The sequence below is a fragment of the Rhinoderma darwinii genome, chromosome 2, assembly GCF_050947455.1.
Source record: "Rhinoderma darwinii isolate aRhiDar2 chromosome 2, aRhiDar2.hap1, whole genome shotgun sequence".
Lineage (NCBI taxonomy): Eukaryota > Metazoa > Chordata > Amphibia > Anura > Rhinodermatidae > Rhinoderma > Rhinoderma darwinii.
In genome coordinates, this window is record NC_134688.1 from 337,486,366 (window position 1) to 337,502,251 (window position 15,886).

Consider the following 15,886-nt stretch of genomic DNA (forward strand, 5'->3'; position numbering starts at 1 on the left):
CCACCAAGTGTTCCATTCGCTGTATCAAGGCAACTTCCCGAAACCACTCATCTAATGTTGGGGGTATGGCCGTTTTCCACCTGCGCGGGATCACGGATTTTGCCGCCTGAAGGAGATGTCTAGTTAGGGAGCTTTTATAAACTTGTATTGGCATCGGGAACATGAATAAAAGAGCTGCTTCCGGGGAGTTGGGGACAGAGACTCCAGTAACCTCCAATATCAATTTAAGTACCGCATCCCAAAAACTCCTCAACAAGGGACAACTCCACCAGACATGTGACATGGAGCCTCCCGCAGCACCACAGCACCAACATTTGTCAGGCACAGACGGATACCATTTATGAAGCGCAGCCGGGACCCTATACCATCTAGAGACAATTTTGTAGCTAGTTTCCTGGGCCCTAATGGCTATAGAGGCTTTTTGTGAGAGGGAGAAACACCTCTTCCATTGTGCGTCAGTAAATGTAGTATGTAATTCTCTCTCCCAGGCCCCACAGAAGGCGGGGAGTTGTTGGGAACGCTGTGAAAGGAGTAATTTATATATTGTGGATATGGTATGGGTAGGTGGCTGGGAGTAGACACATAGGCGCTCAAAGTCCGTCAACCCCCTGTGAAGATGTGCGCGCCGGTTAACTGTTCCATAAAAATGTTTTAACTGGGCATACTCATATATATGGCGAGTTAGGGGCACGGCATCGGGGTAGATGGAGGTTAGAGGGAGAAGAGAGGAAGCTGAGAGGACCTGGGCAAAATACATGGGGCCGGTGGACGACCTGCCTAGGAAGGAGCGACCAGCTTTACCAGCAGGAAAGTCTGGATTATCTGTGATAGGAGTTAAAGGACCCAGAGGGTCTACAAGCGTACTTCCAGGCCCTAGGGACCTCAACGTCATGAGGGTATGGTAAACAACAAAGGAGGGTTGAGTCGGTCTATTCCCGGGCAGGATCCACGGCAGGGATGATAGGGTACTGGGACATAGTTGTTGAGCCAAACGGACCCATAATTTTGATTCACGGTTATGAAAAAAATCTAAAACCCGTGCGTGAGTTGCCGCCAGATAGTAGAGCCGACAATCCGGCAGACCAACCCCACCCGTACCCCTGGAACGAGTCAGCAGAGCCCGGCTCAAACGTGCACGACCAGTTGGCCAAATGAAGGAGCCGAAGCATCTCTGAAGCCGCAACCAATAGGAGGATGGGCTAGAGATGGGGATCGTCTGCAGGAGATAAAGTAAGCGGGGGAGGAGAGACATCTTAATAATATTGATACGACCAAACCAGGAAAATTCAGTCTTATGCCAGGAATTAAGATCAGTGCGAAACTTGGCCAGTAGGGGGATAAAATTATTTGCAAACAATTGTGTAAGAACCCCGCTTATACGGGCACCCAAATATGTAATACCTCTGGAGGGCCATGAAAAGGGGAAATTACTTTGGAGAAGCGATACTAACGGCCCTGGGAGAGAAACATTTAACGCCTCTGACTTGGAGAAATTGATTTTGAAATTAGACCATGTTCCAAAACGAGACAACTCGGACATCAGTGAAGGCAGAGAGACATGAGGGTCTGTTAGATAGACCAATAGGTCATCAGCAAATGCTGAGCACTTGTATTCCTTCCCTCCAATATTAATACCCTTAATATCCGTGTTGCTCCGAATGGAGGCCATGAGGTGTTCCATAACCAGGACATACAACAGAGGGGATAGGGGACAGCCCTGTCGTGTGCCATTGTAGATAGGGAAAGGTGCCGAGAGGGAGCCATTTATTTTTATTTGGGCCGAAGGCGTGCGATACAATGCCATAATTTTTGCCAAAAGAGAGGGTCCTATTCCCACATGCCGAAGGGTTTGGTAAAGGGCAGGCCACGATATTCTGTCAAACGCCTTTTCCGCATCTAGGGACAGGATCATGAGCGGGATTCGGTTAGTCTGGGCGTGGTGAATGATATCGAAAGTTTTAAGGGTGTTGTCACGGGCCTCCCGACCAGGCACAAACCCCACCTGGTCCGGGTGGATTAGGTCAGGCAGGTATTTATTCATCCTATTGGCGAGCAATTTAGCGTAAATTTTTAGGTCTACATTGAGCAAGGAGATGGGACGATAACTGGAGCATAGTTGAGGGTCCTTACCCGGCTTAGGGATAACCACGACATGAGCCAAGGTGGAGCTAGGAGGAAACAGGACCTCCGGGGAAATAGAGTTAAAAGCTAACAACAAAAGCGGTAGCAACCGGTCCGCCAACACCTTGTAAAACTTGGCAGTGTAGCCATCCGGGCCAGGACTCTTTCCCCCAGGAAGCTCGGTTATAACCCTGAGGAGCTCCGAGGAAGTGAAATCCATATCAAGTTCCTCAGCTATCTCCCCCGACAACTGTGTGAAGGGAGATGGGAAAGAATCCCGGTCCGGCGGATGGGAGGGGACGGAGGTGGGAGGGTCAAGGTTGTAAAGATCAGAGAAAAAGCTATGGAAGCACTCCGCTATCTCTGGGGTCGTGTGAACAACTTGGCCAGAAGGAGCCTTAGTATTTGGGATGTGTGACTGGGCGATTCTATTTTTTAAAGCTCTGGCCAACATACGTCCGCTCTTATTGCCAAACTCGTAGAATTTACTGCGACAGACTTGGAGAGCGCGCTGCTGGGCAGAGTCCAACAGCTGTCGGGCAACCTGTAACTCCCTTAAAACTCCATTAAAATCGGAAGAGACAGCGCACGCTTGTGAGCCAGTTCAAGAGCGCTAATTTTTTGGAGAGCAATTTGGAGACCTTTTGTCCTTTTGATTGGACAGTACACATGTTTATCACACCAGGCGCGCCCCTTCTTAGGCATTTCTATTGGGCCTACATAGGGCCGCACCTTCTCATACGTCATTCTGAGGTCTTAAAGGGAAGGTGTCATGATTTTTGTAATTAGATTGCTTTTTATATAAACAAAATTTTTTATTTATGTTGTCACTTTCAACTTTTTCATGTATTCATACTTTTACTTCTCTATGGGGGCTGACATTTTTTTTCAACTCTGTATGAGTCAATTAACGACACATACTAAGATGCTATTCGGCACATAAAATCCCATAGAGAATGCGAACGGTAGCCGTTCCATTCTCAGGAGCGTGCGCCGTCTGTGTGGGAACTGCGCATCAGAACGAAGCTCGACCGTAGAGCGGAATCCGGCGCCATTTTCTTGTAGAACGGAAGCCGCTGCCGGACAGTAAGATGACGAATTTAAACCGCCGCGGCTTCCATATGTTCAATGAAGCGAAGGCGGCAAGAACTTGTGTGTGTGCAGCAGAGCTGAGGGTGTGTCTGTCTGTATGTAGCAAAGCTGAGTATGTGTCTGTATGTAGAAGAGCTGGGTGTGTGTGCGTGCAGCAGAGGTGAGTGTGTCTGTATGTAGAAGTGCTGAGTGTGTGTGTGTGTGTGCAGCAACGCTGAGTATGTGTTTGTATGTAGCAGTACTGTGTGTGTGTGTGTGCGTGCAGCAGAGCTGTCTGTGTGTGTTTGTATGTAGCAGGGCTGAGTGGCTGAGTGTGTGCAGCAGAGCTGAGTGTGTGTCTGTATTTAGCTGAGCTGATCGTGTGTCTATGGGTAGAAGTGCTAAGTGTGTGCGTGTGTGTGTGTTTAGCAGAGCGGAGTGTGTATGTATTTAGTAGTGGTGTGTGTGTTCGCGCATCAGAGCTGTGTGTGTAGTGTCCTATTTTTGTGCAACGGAGTATGCACGGGTGGCGCTGATCATTCATAGCCACTTATCAGCGGTTTTGAAGAATCAGCGGCGAGCACTCCCCCCCCCCCCCCACAAATCCCCCCAAACATGAAAAATCAAGAGTTTCCTGATGCGGGTTTTGGCACGTAAGATGCGCAAAAAAAAAAAAATATGTCAAATACATGCCGTGTGAACCGGTCAACTGAAAAGTCATTCACTTCACTTTCATCATTCTAAGGGTATGTTCACACGCAGTGTTTTCAGCCGTTTTTCGGCCTGTAAACGTTCTGAAGGACGGCTGAAAAATTGGAAGCAGAACGCCTACAAACATCTGCCCATTGGTTTCAATGGGAAATACGGCGTTCTGTTCCGACGGGGCGTTTTTTACGTGCCTGTTTTCCAAAAACGCATATAACGTGCATATCACTTCTTGGGACGTTTTTGGAGCAGTTTTTACAGCTCCAAAAACGGCCGTAAAAAACGCCACCAAAAACACGAGTTTGATTATAAAATGTCTGAAAATCCGAAGTTGTTTTCCCTTTGTTTAGTAAGCATGTGAACATACCCTTAGCCTTTTGGTGTGTCCTATAGCGTCTGCCAGCTGCATTTGTACAATCACACCAAAAATGGAAGCCGGACACTGCTTAGCAATTTGAAGACACCTTTTCCTGGCTTGTAGGAGAGGGGGTGATATTCCCTCCCACATTTACGGCAGCTGTGAGTCAGGTTGCTTTGCCTTATTCACCTTGCTGTAATTCTGGGAAGTGGTCCCTCTGGTAGCGAACATAGGAAAACATGTCAAATTATTATTTAATTTTTAATACTTTCCACCATGTGGAAGAAAAGAAAAAATACAGCAAAAAACGTAAAAAATATATAATTGAAATAAGTAACTTAAGAAAAAAAAAAGGTTTAATTCGCGACACATTCCAGTTAAGAGAAGGAAACCTTGAGCACGCCGTCATTAGCACCAATATACCTCTGAGGACGCTACGTTTGTGTAGCGAAACATGCCGGGGGTGGGTGCTTCTTAGTTTTTAATTTCTTTGTTAGGATAGAAGTTGGACTGTAAATTTCTTAGTTTATGGTTATTGGCACAGCGTACCACGTCCACTGTTTGCTGAACCAGTGCATCTATACACTTACTCAATATACTGTAGTTACGCATCCTTACGCACTACATCCTGCTAGCTAAGACTGGCTACTTTTAAACATGTGTGTTGTAGGTCTTATTTGGAATCCTTTTTTATTTAATTTAATAAAAGCTCAATTTTAGTTTAATTCAACATTATCAATTTGGTAGCTGGGAACTAGGATGTTTAGTGTGCCTTGGCACAATACTTTCTCCTTGGGGACCACTCTTGGCTCAGGCAGGTCTCACCGGCTGATTTGGTTGGTGCGCTTGTGCCTCAGCAGCCAGCCTGAACGTGTTATAACTGATAATCCCTGCACTCCAGGCAGCCATACCTTTAGCGTTCTAGAGGAGTAGCGTCGATGTCATCACTGCTCGGCCATTGGCTATCCCAAACGTCAGTAACTGTATGGAATCCAATCAGAATCGCTGATATGTTAATCACATATCAGCGATTCTAATTCTATAGCATACAGTTACTAACAGCAGAGGCTGGGCTGCACGTAATAATCAAACAGAAATGCGAAGAGGACGTTTGTTATCTGCGCTGATTTTCGGTTTCGATTAATTGACCAATTCATTTTAAATACAATACAAAACAAGAATAAAAAGGAAATAATTGCATGGATCTAATTACAGGTTATAAAACTATTGCAATATACAAACATGTCTATAGTTCGTGAAGGCGGTGCAACACAGTGATCTTTGCCTGTGCAAGCTGTGCCAAAGCCAAAGACACTGTGTAGCACGAGCCTTAGGCCTAATTCACACGAGCGTGTTCGGTCCGTGATATACAGACCGCATGTCGGCCGCATTTCCCGGACCGAGCACAGTGCAGGGAGGAACGCTACTAGCATCATAGTTATGTACGATGCCAGGAGTCACTGTCTCGCTGCAGGAAAAAACTGTCCCGTACTGTAATCATGTTTTCAGCATGGGACAGTAGTTCCGTGGGGAGGCAGGGACACCTAGCGTCCTAGATAACCATGATGCTAGGAGCCCAGCTCCCTGCACCGTGTTCAGTCCGGGAAATGTGGCTGACATGCGGTACGTATATCACAGACCGAACACGCTTGTGTGAATTAGGCCTTAGACAGATCATCCTTGAGCCATGGGCCCCATTTATATTTTAAAGAGTAACAATGTTTAAAAAACTTCTGACATGTCATAGTGACAGTGATCGGTGGGGGTCCGAGCCTTGCGAACCCCACCGAACCGCTAAAATGAAGCGACAGAAGCGCTTGGGCGAGCAGTGTGCCTCTTTGTTTCTGATCGCTTTTCTCGGAGTGGTATATGAGCTCAATAGATGGCCTGAGAGTCCGCACACCGCTCGCTTGGCCTTCTGAGGAAACCCGATCAGAAACGAAGCGGCACAGCGCTCAGCCGAGCACTTCTGCTGCTTTGTTTTAGCGATCGGTCGTCATCGCAGGGCTCGGACACACACCGATCTAAACTTCTGACATGTCACTATGAAATGTCAAAAGTTTTTAAAAGTTTAGTTATCTTTCAAGACCGGCTTTCCAGTCGATTATCCCTGCAAATTTACAATTCATACTTAAAGTAGATGTTAACTCTGTTTATAAGCTCGGGACTTAATGATGTATTAGCAGTCTTGTAATTGAATCAAATAAAATAGCGAGCTGCATCAAAGATATGAGTCATCATCCACCTCCTATTCCCATATTCATATATAATAGAGCTTTTTCAGGGAATTAGATTGTAATTTATCTATGACAACTGGATTAAAACCTCCTTCCAAAACCTATCAATCTTAGCACAGTTCCACTACATGCATCAGATCTCGCACCATTCTACAATCCCTCCAACACAGATTAGACATCTGAGAATCAAAATGTTGATAATTTAGATGGATGAAAGTGCAACAAGTGTTTGTTATATGATTAATACATCATGTAAATTTTGGTGCCCAACTTACTGCCTGATCCCCTTGTGATAGAGAAAATTCTCTTAACCAATTCTGCATATAATTTATCTTTAATTCTTCTAGTAACCAATTATAAATACTAAATAACCCTCTCCCTACGCTCACAGTAAAGTAAATTGGCAGCTAAAATAACTTCATATGTCTTATAGTAATCCTTTAATAGTTCATCTAAACCTGGCTTTTTCCTATCTGAAGTTAATATATTGTTTTATTTTTTTTTAAACTCCATTATTAAGAGTGGCTGACTTGTAATTTGATGATTCTCTGTCAGACTGGGAAAAGCTACAATTTTAAATCATATCTTCCTCATTGGACTTAATGGTCAAGACATCACCAGCCAAATTGTGAAATATTTTATAATATTGCACTAAAGCGTCAGCAATAACTTAAAATGCCATTTAAATGGATAAATAGCAAAATGTACAAATTCTTTTAATAAGCAATTTACTTACTTGTACATTCTGGTGGCGAAGGCTCCCACTGACCACGACTGCTGCATGTGCTAGAATTTGAGCCATGCAAGACATGGCCTGTCTCACATTCAAATACCAAAACATCATTCTTCACATATACCCTCTTAGAGCCTAATTTAATTTGTGAGTTGGCAACCTCTGGAATCTGGCATGTAACTATTGAGAGACAAGCGAAGACAAGACAGAACATTTAAATTAATTAGGGTCAGGAGAATATAACAGAACTTTTTTTTACGGTCACAGTTACCCTTTAACCCTTTTGCTGCCAAGGGTTTTGGACATTTTGTACCTCTGGTAGACAAGGCAATTTGCACACTTTTGACATGTACAAAAAAAAAATCCTTCAATTGCTAAATAAAAAAACCATACTACTTAGATTATCACCGATCAGGAAAGCCGATCAGAAACGAAGTGGCACAGTGCTCACCCGAGCGCTTCTGCCGCTTCATTATAGCGATTGTTGGGGTTCTCAGTGCTCAGACCCTCCCCGATCACAAAGGCATGTCTTTTTTTTTTTTTAAGTTTAGTTACACTTTAAGCACCTAGCCATGCAGTCTGCCTTTACAAACATTTGTGAAAGGATGGGTCAATCTAAAGACCTCAATGAATTCAAGAATGGTAATGTAATAGGATGCCACAGATCGTGAATTGTCTTCCCTAGCAGATATCCACGATCAACTGTGAGTGGTATTATTGCTAAGTGGAAGCGTTTAGGAACCACAGCAACTCAGCAAGACTACGGAAAGTTATAGAGTGGGGTAGCTGAGTGCTGAGGGAAGCACTCGGCGCATAGTGAATAAAAGTTGCAAAAGCTCTGCTGACAAAATAACTGCAGAGTTCCAAACCTTCTCTGGCATTGGCACAAAATTTGGAGCTTCATGATTTGGGTTTCCATTGCCGATCAGCTGCATGCAAGTTTTACATCAAGTACAATGCCAAGCGTTGGATATAGTGGTGTAAAGCATGCTGCCACTGGACTCTGGAGAGGTGGAAACAGTTTCTGTGGAGTAATGAATCGAACAAAATTACCCATTGTGCCAACTGTAAAGTTTGGTGGAGGAGGGATAATGCTATTATTTTTTGAGGGTGGCCTAGGCTCCTTAGTTCCATTGAAAGGAATTCTTAATGGTTCAGCATACCAAGACATTTGGACAATTGTATGCTTAGAACTATGTGGGAACAGTTTGGGGAAGGCCCTTTTCTGTTCCAGCAGGACTGTGCCCCAGTGGACAAAGCAAGGTCCGTAAAGGCATGGTTGGGTGAGTTTGGTGGGGAACGACGTGACGGGTCCGCACAGAGCCCTTACCTCATCTCCATTGAACACATTTAGGATAAACTAGAAAGGCGTTTGCAAGCTAGGCCCTCTCATCTAACATCAGTGTCTGACCTCACTAATACTCTTCTGGATGGTAGGAGAAAACTTCCCACAGACACTCCATAATCTTGTAGAAAGCCATCCCAGAATAGTGAAAGCGGCTTCAGCTTCAAAGAGCTCATCTTAATGACTATATTTAGAATGGAAAATCATAAAAGCTCATGAAGCTGTAATGTGTAAGTGTAACAATACATTTGTCCATATTGTGTATCTTCATAAAATCACCAAAATTAAAAAGACCAAAAATCTGGGTTTTAAATGGTCACTAACTTTTAAACAATTTTGCATAAATCAATAGTACAAGCAAATATAAAACGACTTTGTAATAGGTCTTATTATTGAAAAATGCCTCTTCCTCCACCTTAGGAGATGTTCACACGCAGTAACAAATTACGTCTGAAATTACGGAGCCGTTTTCAGGCGAAAACAGCTCCCTAATTTCAGATGTTTTTGCAAGTACTCGCGTTTTTCGCGGCGTCTTTTACGGACGTATTTGTAGCTGTTGTCAATTAAAAACTACTCCAAAAACGTCCCAAGAAGGGACATGCTCTTCTTTGACGCGGGCGTCTTTTTACACGCCGTCTTTTGACAGCGACGCTTAAAATGACACCTCGTCTGAACAGAACATTGTAAAACCCATTGCAAGCAATGGGAAGGTGTTTGTAGATGTAATGGAGCCGTCTTTTCAGGCGTAATTCGAGGCCCCTCCCCCCGACTGTTCACTCACTCTGAATGTATTGCTTTTTCCATCTCCTTAAAGGAACAGTGTCATCACAATTTTTTTTTTAATACGTTAAAGATGTTGGTGCTTTATTAAAAACGTTTATATTTATTTGTGTGTTTGTGTTTTACTTTTTCTTATTTTTACACTTTTTCTTCCCTATGGGGGGGGGCTGCCATTTTTTTTCCCATTTCTGTATGTGTCGATTAACGACACATACAGACATGGAATACGGCAGCCACAGTCCCATAGGGACTGCGAACGGGGCCCGTTCCATCCACTAACATGTACGCCGTCTGTGTGGGAACTGCGCATGCGCCTCTCCCACACAGTCCAATTTGAAATGCGCGCCGTCCGGCGCCATTTTCCTGTGGACCGGAAGTCGCGGCCGGACAGTAAGATTACTACTTCCGGTCGCGGCTTCCGGACTTGTGCACTTGGACCAGCGGCAGCAGACGGAGCGGACGGGCCGGAGGGAGCCGCGGCGGCAGGAGCAGGTAAGAGATTTCTATGTATGTTCGTGTACGTTTACTACTGTATGTAAACCTACTACACTGTGTTAGCTCACACAGTGTAGGAGGTTAGACCGTTCAAACCCCTCGTTTATCCCGGCACTAGCCAGGATAAAGGAGGGGGGGGGGATGCTGAGAGCTCACTAGAGCGAGGGCTTTTTACCCAATTTTGCAATGCTGCAATTTTGGGAATAGCTCCATCTAGTGACCAGCAATGGGAAATATTATAAATTAGAATTAATTTATAATATTTCCTGACTCGTGAAAAAAATAAAAAAAATTTGAACAATGTTTAATCACCTACACACTAAACGTTTAATTAAAAAAAAACAAAACATGTTTTTCTGGCAACACATTCCCTTTAAGACATGACAGAACATTGCTTTTTCATGGCACCATTTATTGTACCATACAATGTCCTGGGAAATTGGATGAAAGTTTATTCGTGGAGTGGAATGAGAAAAATATAGTGATTCTTCAATTGCTTTTATGGGTTTCGTTTGACGTTGGCCGTGTGGTAAAAATGACATGTTAACTTTATTCTGCAGGTCCATTCGATTATGTCGATACCAAATGTAAGTAATTTTTTTTATGTTTTACTACTTTTACAAGGGAAAAACTATTTGTTAGAATTTGTTTTGTGGTGCCATATTCTGAGATAACTTTTTATTTTTCAGTCAATTGAGCGATGTGGGGGGCTTCTTTTTTTTGCGTGGCGGGCTGTAGTTTTTATTGGTACCACTTTGGGGTATAAGGGTTTTTGATCATTTTTTGTGGGAGATGAGGTGACCAAAAAACAGCGATTTTTGCATTTGTTTTCTTTCTATGGAACTCACCATGTGGGTTGAGTAACGTTAAATTGTAATAGTGCAGAATTTTACGGACGCGGCGATACCAGTTATGTTAATTTTTTATTTTACATTGCTTTTGGTTTTTGTTTTTATTTAACTTTTATTAGCCCCTCTAGGGGACTTGAACCAGTGATCGTTGGATCGCTTGCACGATATACTGCAATACTAATGTATTGCAATATATTGTGATTCTAGCAGGCTCCTATTAGCACAACCACCAGCACCCTGCGATCGTGAAGGGGCCAATGAACCATTAGAGGCGGCCATCTGTCCATTTTTAATGGCTGAGATGTCACGTCGCTATTGACTGCGGCATCTAAGGGGTTAAACGGGTGGAATCAGAGTGTTCTTTGATTCCACCTGTTGCAGTGAGGTGTCGGCTGTAACATGAAACCGACATGCTGCTCTTATGGAGCGGGCTTGGCACGTGAACCCGCTCCATACTCTCCCACCTGACCTGCATATATACACGGCAGAGGTTGGGAAGGGGTTAAGCTGCAATGTAGCCTGAGCTAGAGCCTATAGAAGCATGGGTTGAAGTAAGAGCTACAATATTATGCTCCAGCTAGATCGCAGCTACAATCTAGCCTGAGCTAGATCCACTTGTAGGGAGGATGTAGCAGATATGCCCTTGGCTAATGAAGTGCCTCCATGCTAGGACGTATGAGATACATCCATGTCAGGAAAAAGTGGTATTGCCAGGGAAAAAAAAAAAAAAAGTTAAACCAGGAAGTGCTTGCATGGACGAGAAAGAGACACACGGAAACTACACTGACACAACACGGACAGTCACATGCATGAAAAAGGTCCGTTCTTTTGCCAACACAAATCAGACATTCGTGTGAATAAGGCCTTATTTAATGTATTAATCGTAAGGCGGTTTGCAGGAACGACCCACTTACCACGACAAGCTATCACAGCTCAGGAAGGGAAGAAGTTAAAAACCCTCTAAATCACAATTCTGGATAAACCTTCTAAATAATAACAATTGTGCTTTTCTATAGAACCGCTTTATTCAAGAACAAAAACGGAAAAATCCCAGCAAAATTATGCATATTTAATACATGGTTTTACTGGGGTTCTTGCCGCCGCGTCTCACATGCTGTAGCGGTATCGCTTTTTGCTGCACTACCACCAGTATGTGTGAATGTACCCTAGCAAATACAAAAATAATTGGGGGAGTTGTATCAAAACTAGTGCACGGGAAAAGTGGATGAGTAGTTCATATCAAATCACTGCTCATTTTCCAAAATATTTTTTTTAATAAGGATACCGCACTTGAGTGATATTGCTTTTGCAAGACAGGGACTCTTAACAAAAAGTGGTGTTTTGTTTGAAGTGACACTATTTCTAGTTTTATTTGGATATATACCCCAGCACAGTGGGCACAGTCTTCCTGGGAATTTGAACACCGAAAGTATTTTCCTTCTGGCGGGAAGCCATACAAACGCTCTACATAGTTGTGCCCATCATTTAGTACAACTAACAAAGATGAGCCTCCTTTCTTTATAATGTTTGAGACCCTGAATCAGAATGTACTTTTGGTAAGTTGCGCCGTCTTTTCGGTCTTCTGAGCCCTATCCCGATTTTACAGAAGGTGTAAGCCATGTGGGGTTTAAATGTAGTCGTTAATACTTGTTACCTATAGGAAATTAGGTATCCGTATAATTGACCAAAGTGTAATTAGAAGTACTCCAATTTAACATTTGTATCGTTATTTGACATTAGTCGCTCCCTGTTTCTGTCCTGCAGTGCAGTCCTTAAACCCTTTCCCTCTTTGGTCACTTTTGACCTTCCTGACAGAGCCTCATTTTCCAAATCTGACATGTTTCACTTTATGTGGTAATAACTTCGGAATGCTTTTACCTATCCAAGCGATTCTGAGATGGTTTTCTCGTGACACATTGGATTTTATGTTACTGGCAAAATTTGCTTGATACATTTAGTATTTAATTGTGGAAAACACAAAAATTTTGCGAAAAATTGCAAACATTATCATTTTTCTACATTTAAATGTATCTGCTTGTAAGACAGGCAGTAAATACCACAAAAAAATTTATGCTAATGAACATCCCCCATATGTCTATTACAGTGCTTAGAACTTTAGTAGCAATTTCACACATTTTCAAAAGAATTTCAAGAGACTATTTTTACAGGGGCCAGTTCAGTTGTGAAGAGGATTTTAGAGCCTTATATATTAGAAACCCCCGATAAGTCACCCCATTTAAAAAACTTTACCCCTCAAAATATTCAAAACAGCATTTAGAAAGGTTAACCCTTGAGACATTTCACAGGAATGAAAGCAAAGTAGAGGTGACATTTTCAAATTTATTTTTTTTTTGCAGAAATTCATTTTTAATCTATTTTTTTTGTAACACAGAAAGTTTTACCAGAGAAATGGAACTAAATATCTATTGCCCAGATTCTGCACTTTTTAGAAATATCCCACATGTGGTGCTAGTGCGCTAATGGACTGAAGCACAGGCCTCAGAAGCAAAGGAGCACCTAGAGGATTTTGGGGCCTCCTTTTTGTTAGAAAATATTTTAGGCACCATGTCAGGTTTGAAGTGCTCTTGCAGTGCCAAAACAGTGGAAATCCCCCAAAAGTGACCCCATTTTAGAAACTACACTCCTTGAGGAAATTATCTAGGGGTATAGTGAGCATTTTGACCCCACAGGTTTTTTTGTAGAAATTATTCGAAGTAGGCCATGAAAATGAAAATCTACATTATTTCAAAGAAAATTTAGGTTTAGCTAATTTTTTCTAATTTCCACAAGGACTAAAGGAGAAAAAGCAACGCAACATTTGTAAAGCAATTTCTCCCGAGTAAAACAATAACAATACCTCATGTGGTGATAAACGGCTGTTTGGACACACGGCGGGGCTTAGAAGGGAAAGAGCACCATTTGGAGCTCAAATTTAGCAGGAATGATTTGTGGAGGCCATGTCGCATTTGCAAAGCCCCTAAGGCACCAAAGCAGTGAAAACGCCAAAAAAGTGACTCCATTTAGGAAACTACACCCCTTGAAGAATCCATCTAGCGGTGTAGTGAGCTTTTTGATCCCACAGGGGTTTCATAGATTTTTATTAGAATTGGGCAGTAAAGATAAATAAAATAAAAATCCTTTTTCCAATAAGACATAGCTTTAGCTCAAAATTTTTCATTTTCTCAATAAAGGAAAAAAAGAACCCCAACATTTGTAAAGCAACTTCTCTGGAGTACGGAGACACCCCATATGTGGTCATAAACTGCTGTTTGGGCACATGGCAAGGATCAGAAGGGAAGGAGCGCCATTTGGCTTTTGGAGTACAGATTTTGCTGGATTGGTTTCTCTGCACCATTTTGCTTTTGCAATGCCCCTAAGGTACCAGTACAGTAGAAACTACCAAAAAGTTACTCCATTAACTAAACTACACCCCTTGAAAAATTAATTCAGGGGTGTAGTGAACATTTTGACGCCACAGGTGTTTCATAGATTTTAATAGAACTGAGCAGTGAAAATAAAAAAAAATCCTTTTTCTTCAATAAGACAATTTTAGCTCAAAATTTTTCATTTTCTTAAGAAATAAATAAAATAAAAAAAAAGAACCCAACATTTGTAAAGCAATTTCTCCCGAGTACAGCAATACCCGATATGTGGTCATAAATTGCTGTTTGGGCACATGGCAGACCTCAGAAAGGAAGGAGCGCCATTTGCTTTTGGAGTACAGATTTTGCTGGATTGGTTTCTGGGCGCTGTGTCGCATTTGCAAAGTCCCTGTGGGACCAAAACAGTGGATCCCCCCAGAAGTGACCCCATTTTGGAAACAACACCCCTCAAGCTATTCACCTAGGGGTGTAGTGAGCATATTAACCTTGCTGGTGTTTGGCAGAAATTGTTGTGCACTCGATGTTGCAGAGTGAAAATGGGATTTTTTCCATAGATATGCCAATATGTGGTGCCCAGCTTGTGCCACCATAACAAGACAGCTCTCTAATTATTATGCTGTTTCTCCCGGTTTTAGAAACACCCTACATGTGGCCCTAATATTTTGCCTGGAAATTCGACCAGGCTCAGGAGTGAAAGAGCGCCATGTAATATTGAGGCCTAATTTGGCGACTTACAAAGTATTGGTTCACAATTGCAGGGCTCAGATGTGAAATAATAAAAGAAACCCCTGACAAGTGACCCCATTTTGGAGACTACACCGCTCAAGGCATTTATTAAGGGGTGTAGTGAGCATTTTCACCCCACTGGTCTTTTCCATAAATGATTGCACCGCGGATAGTGCAAAGTAAAAATTAAAATTTTTCCCTAGAAATGCCATTTCAGTGTCAAATATGTCGTGCCCAGCTTGTGCCACTGGAGACACACACCCCAAAAATTGTTAAATGGGTTCTCCCGGGTATGGCGATGCCATATATGTGGAAGTAAACTGCTGTTTGGCCACGCTGTAGGGTTCAGAGGGGAGGGAGCGCCATTTAGAAGGCAGATTTTGCTTGGTAGTAGTTTTGTTTGGAGTCTTACTGGTGTATAATAATAAGGTAAAAAAAAGAATAAAATAATCCATATATGTGTGTTACGATGTGAAGCAATCATTTCTGCACAGGCCAGTGTCGCACTGATAAATGTCCTTCCTTATCCCCCTTTTGGTCCACACTCCGCACCTTTTGCAGTTTGGGGAATTTAGCTGGGAAGTGTAGTCCTGGTATAATATGGGCACCCTCGCTTCCAGCAGATATGTTTGGGACCTCCCCTTCCTGGTTCCCTAATTTTAGTGCCTTGATAATTCGCCTCTTGAAACAGAAGAAATGTTCCCCTCGGGCTGCTCTACTGGATATTTTTATTTCCTGAATTATTGGAGTCTTAACTAATTAAATTTTTTCATAGACGTAGTAGTAGGAGGGCTGTATTTTTGCGGGATGAGCTGTAGCTTTTATTGGTACAATTTTGGGGTACATGCAACTTTTTGATCACTTTTTATCCTTTTTTTTTGGGAGACAAGGTGACAAAAAAAACAGCAATTCTGGCATATTTTTTTAGTTATTTTTATATAGTGTTCACCACGCATTATAAACTACATGTTAACTTTATTCTGCGGGCCAGTCCGATTCCGGCGATACCGAATTTATAGCACTTTTTTATGTTTTACAACTTTTTGCACAATAAAATTACTTATGTAAAGAGAATGTATTT

At 42.5% G+C, this 15,886-nt stretch overlaps 1 protein-coding gene across 4 annotated transcripts in view; it reads right to left on the minus strand.

Moving 5' to 3' along the window:
* LOC142743190 (complement decay-accelerating factor-like) overlaps positions 1-15,886 on the minus strand; it is a 178,961-nt gene that overhangs the window by 12,789 nt on the left and 150,286 nt on the right. For 3 of the 4 annotated variants that reach the window (XM_075853683.1, XM_075853684.1, XM_075853685.1), the window contains exon 12: positions 7,229-7,405. The exons of the other annotated variant lie outside the window; for it this stretch is intronic. In XM_075853683.1, the coding sequence (XP_075709798.1) occupies positions 7,229-7,405 (177 nt within the window). The remainder of the gene's footprint in view (positions 1-7,228; positions 7,406-15,886) is intronic. 4 annotated transcript variants of the gene reach the window in all.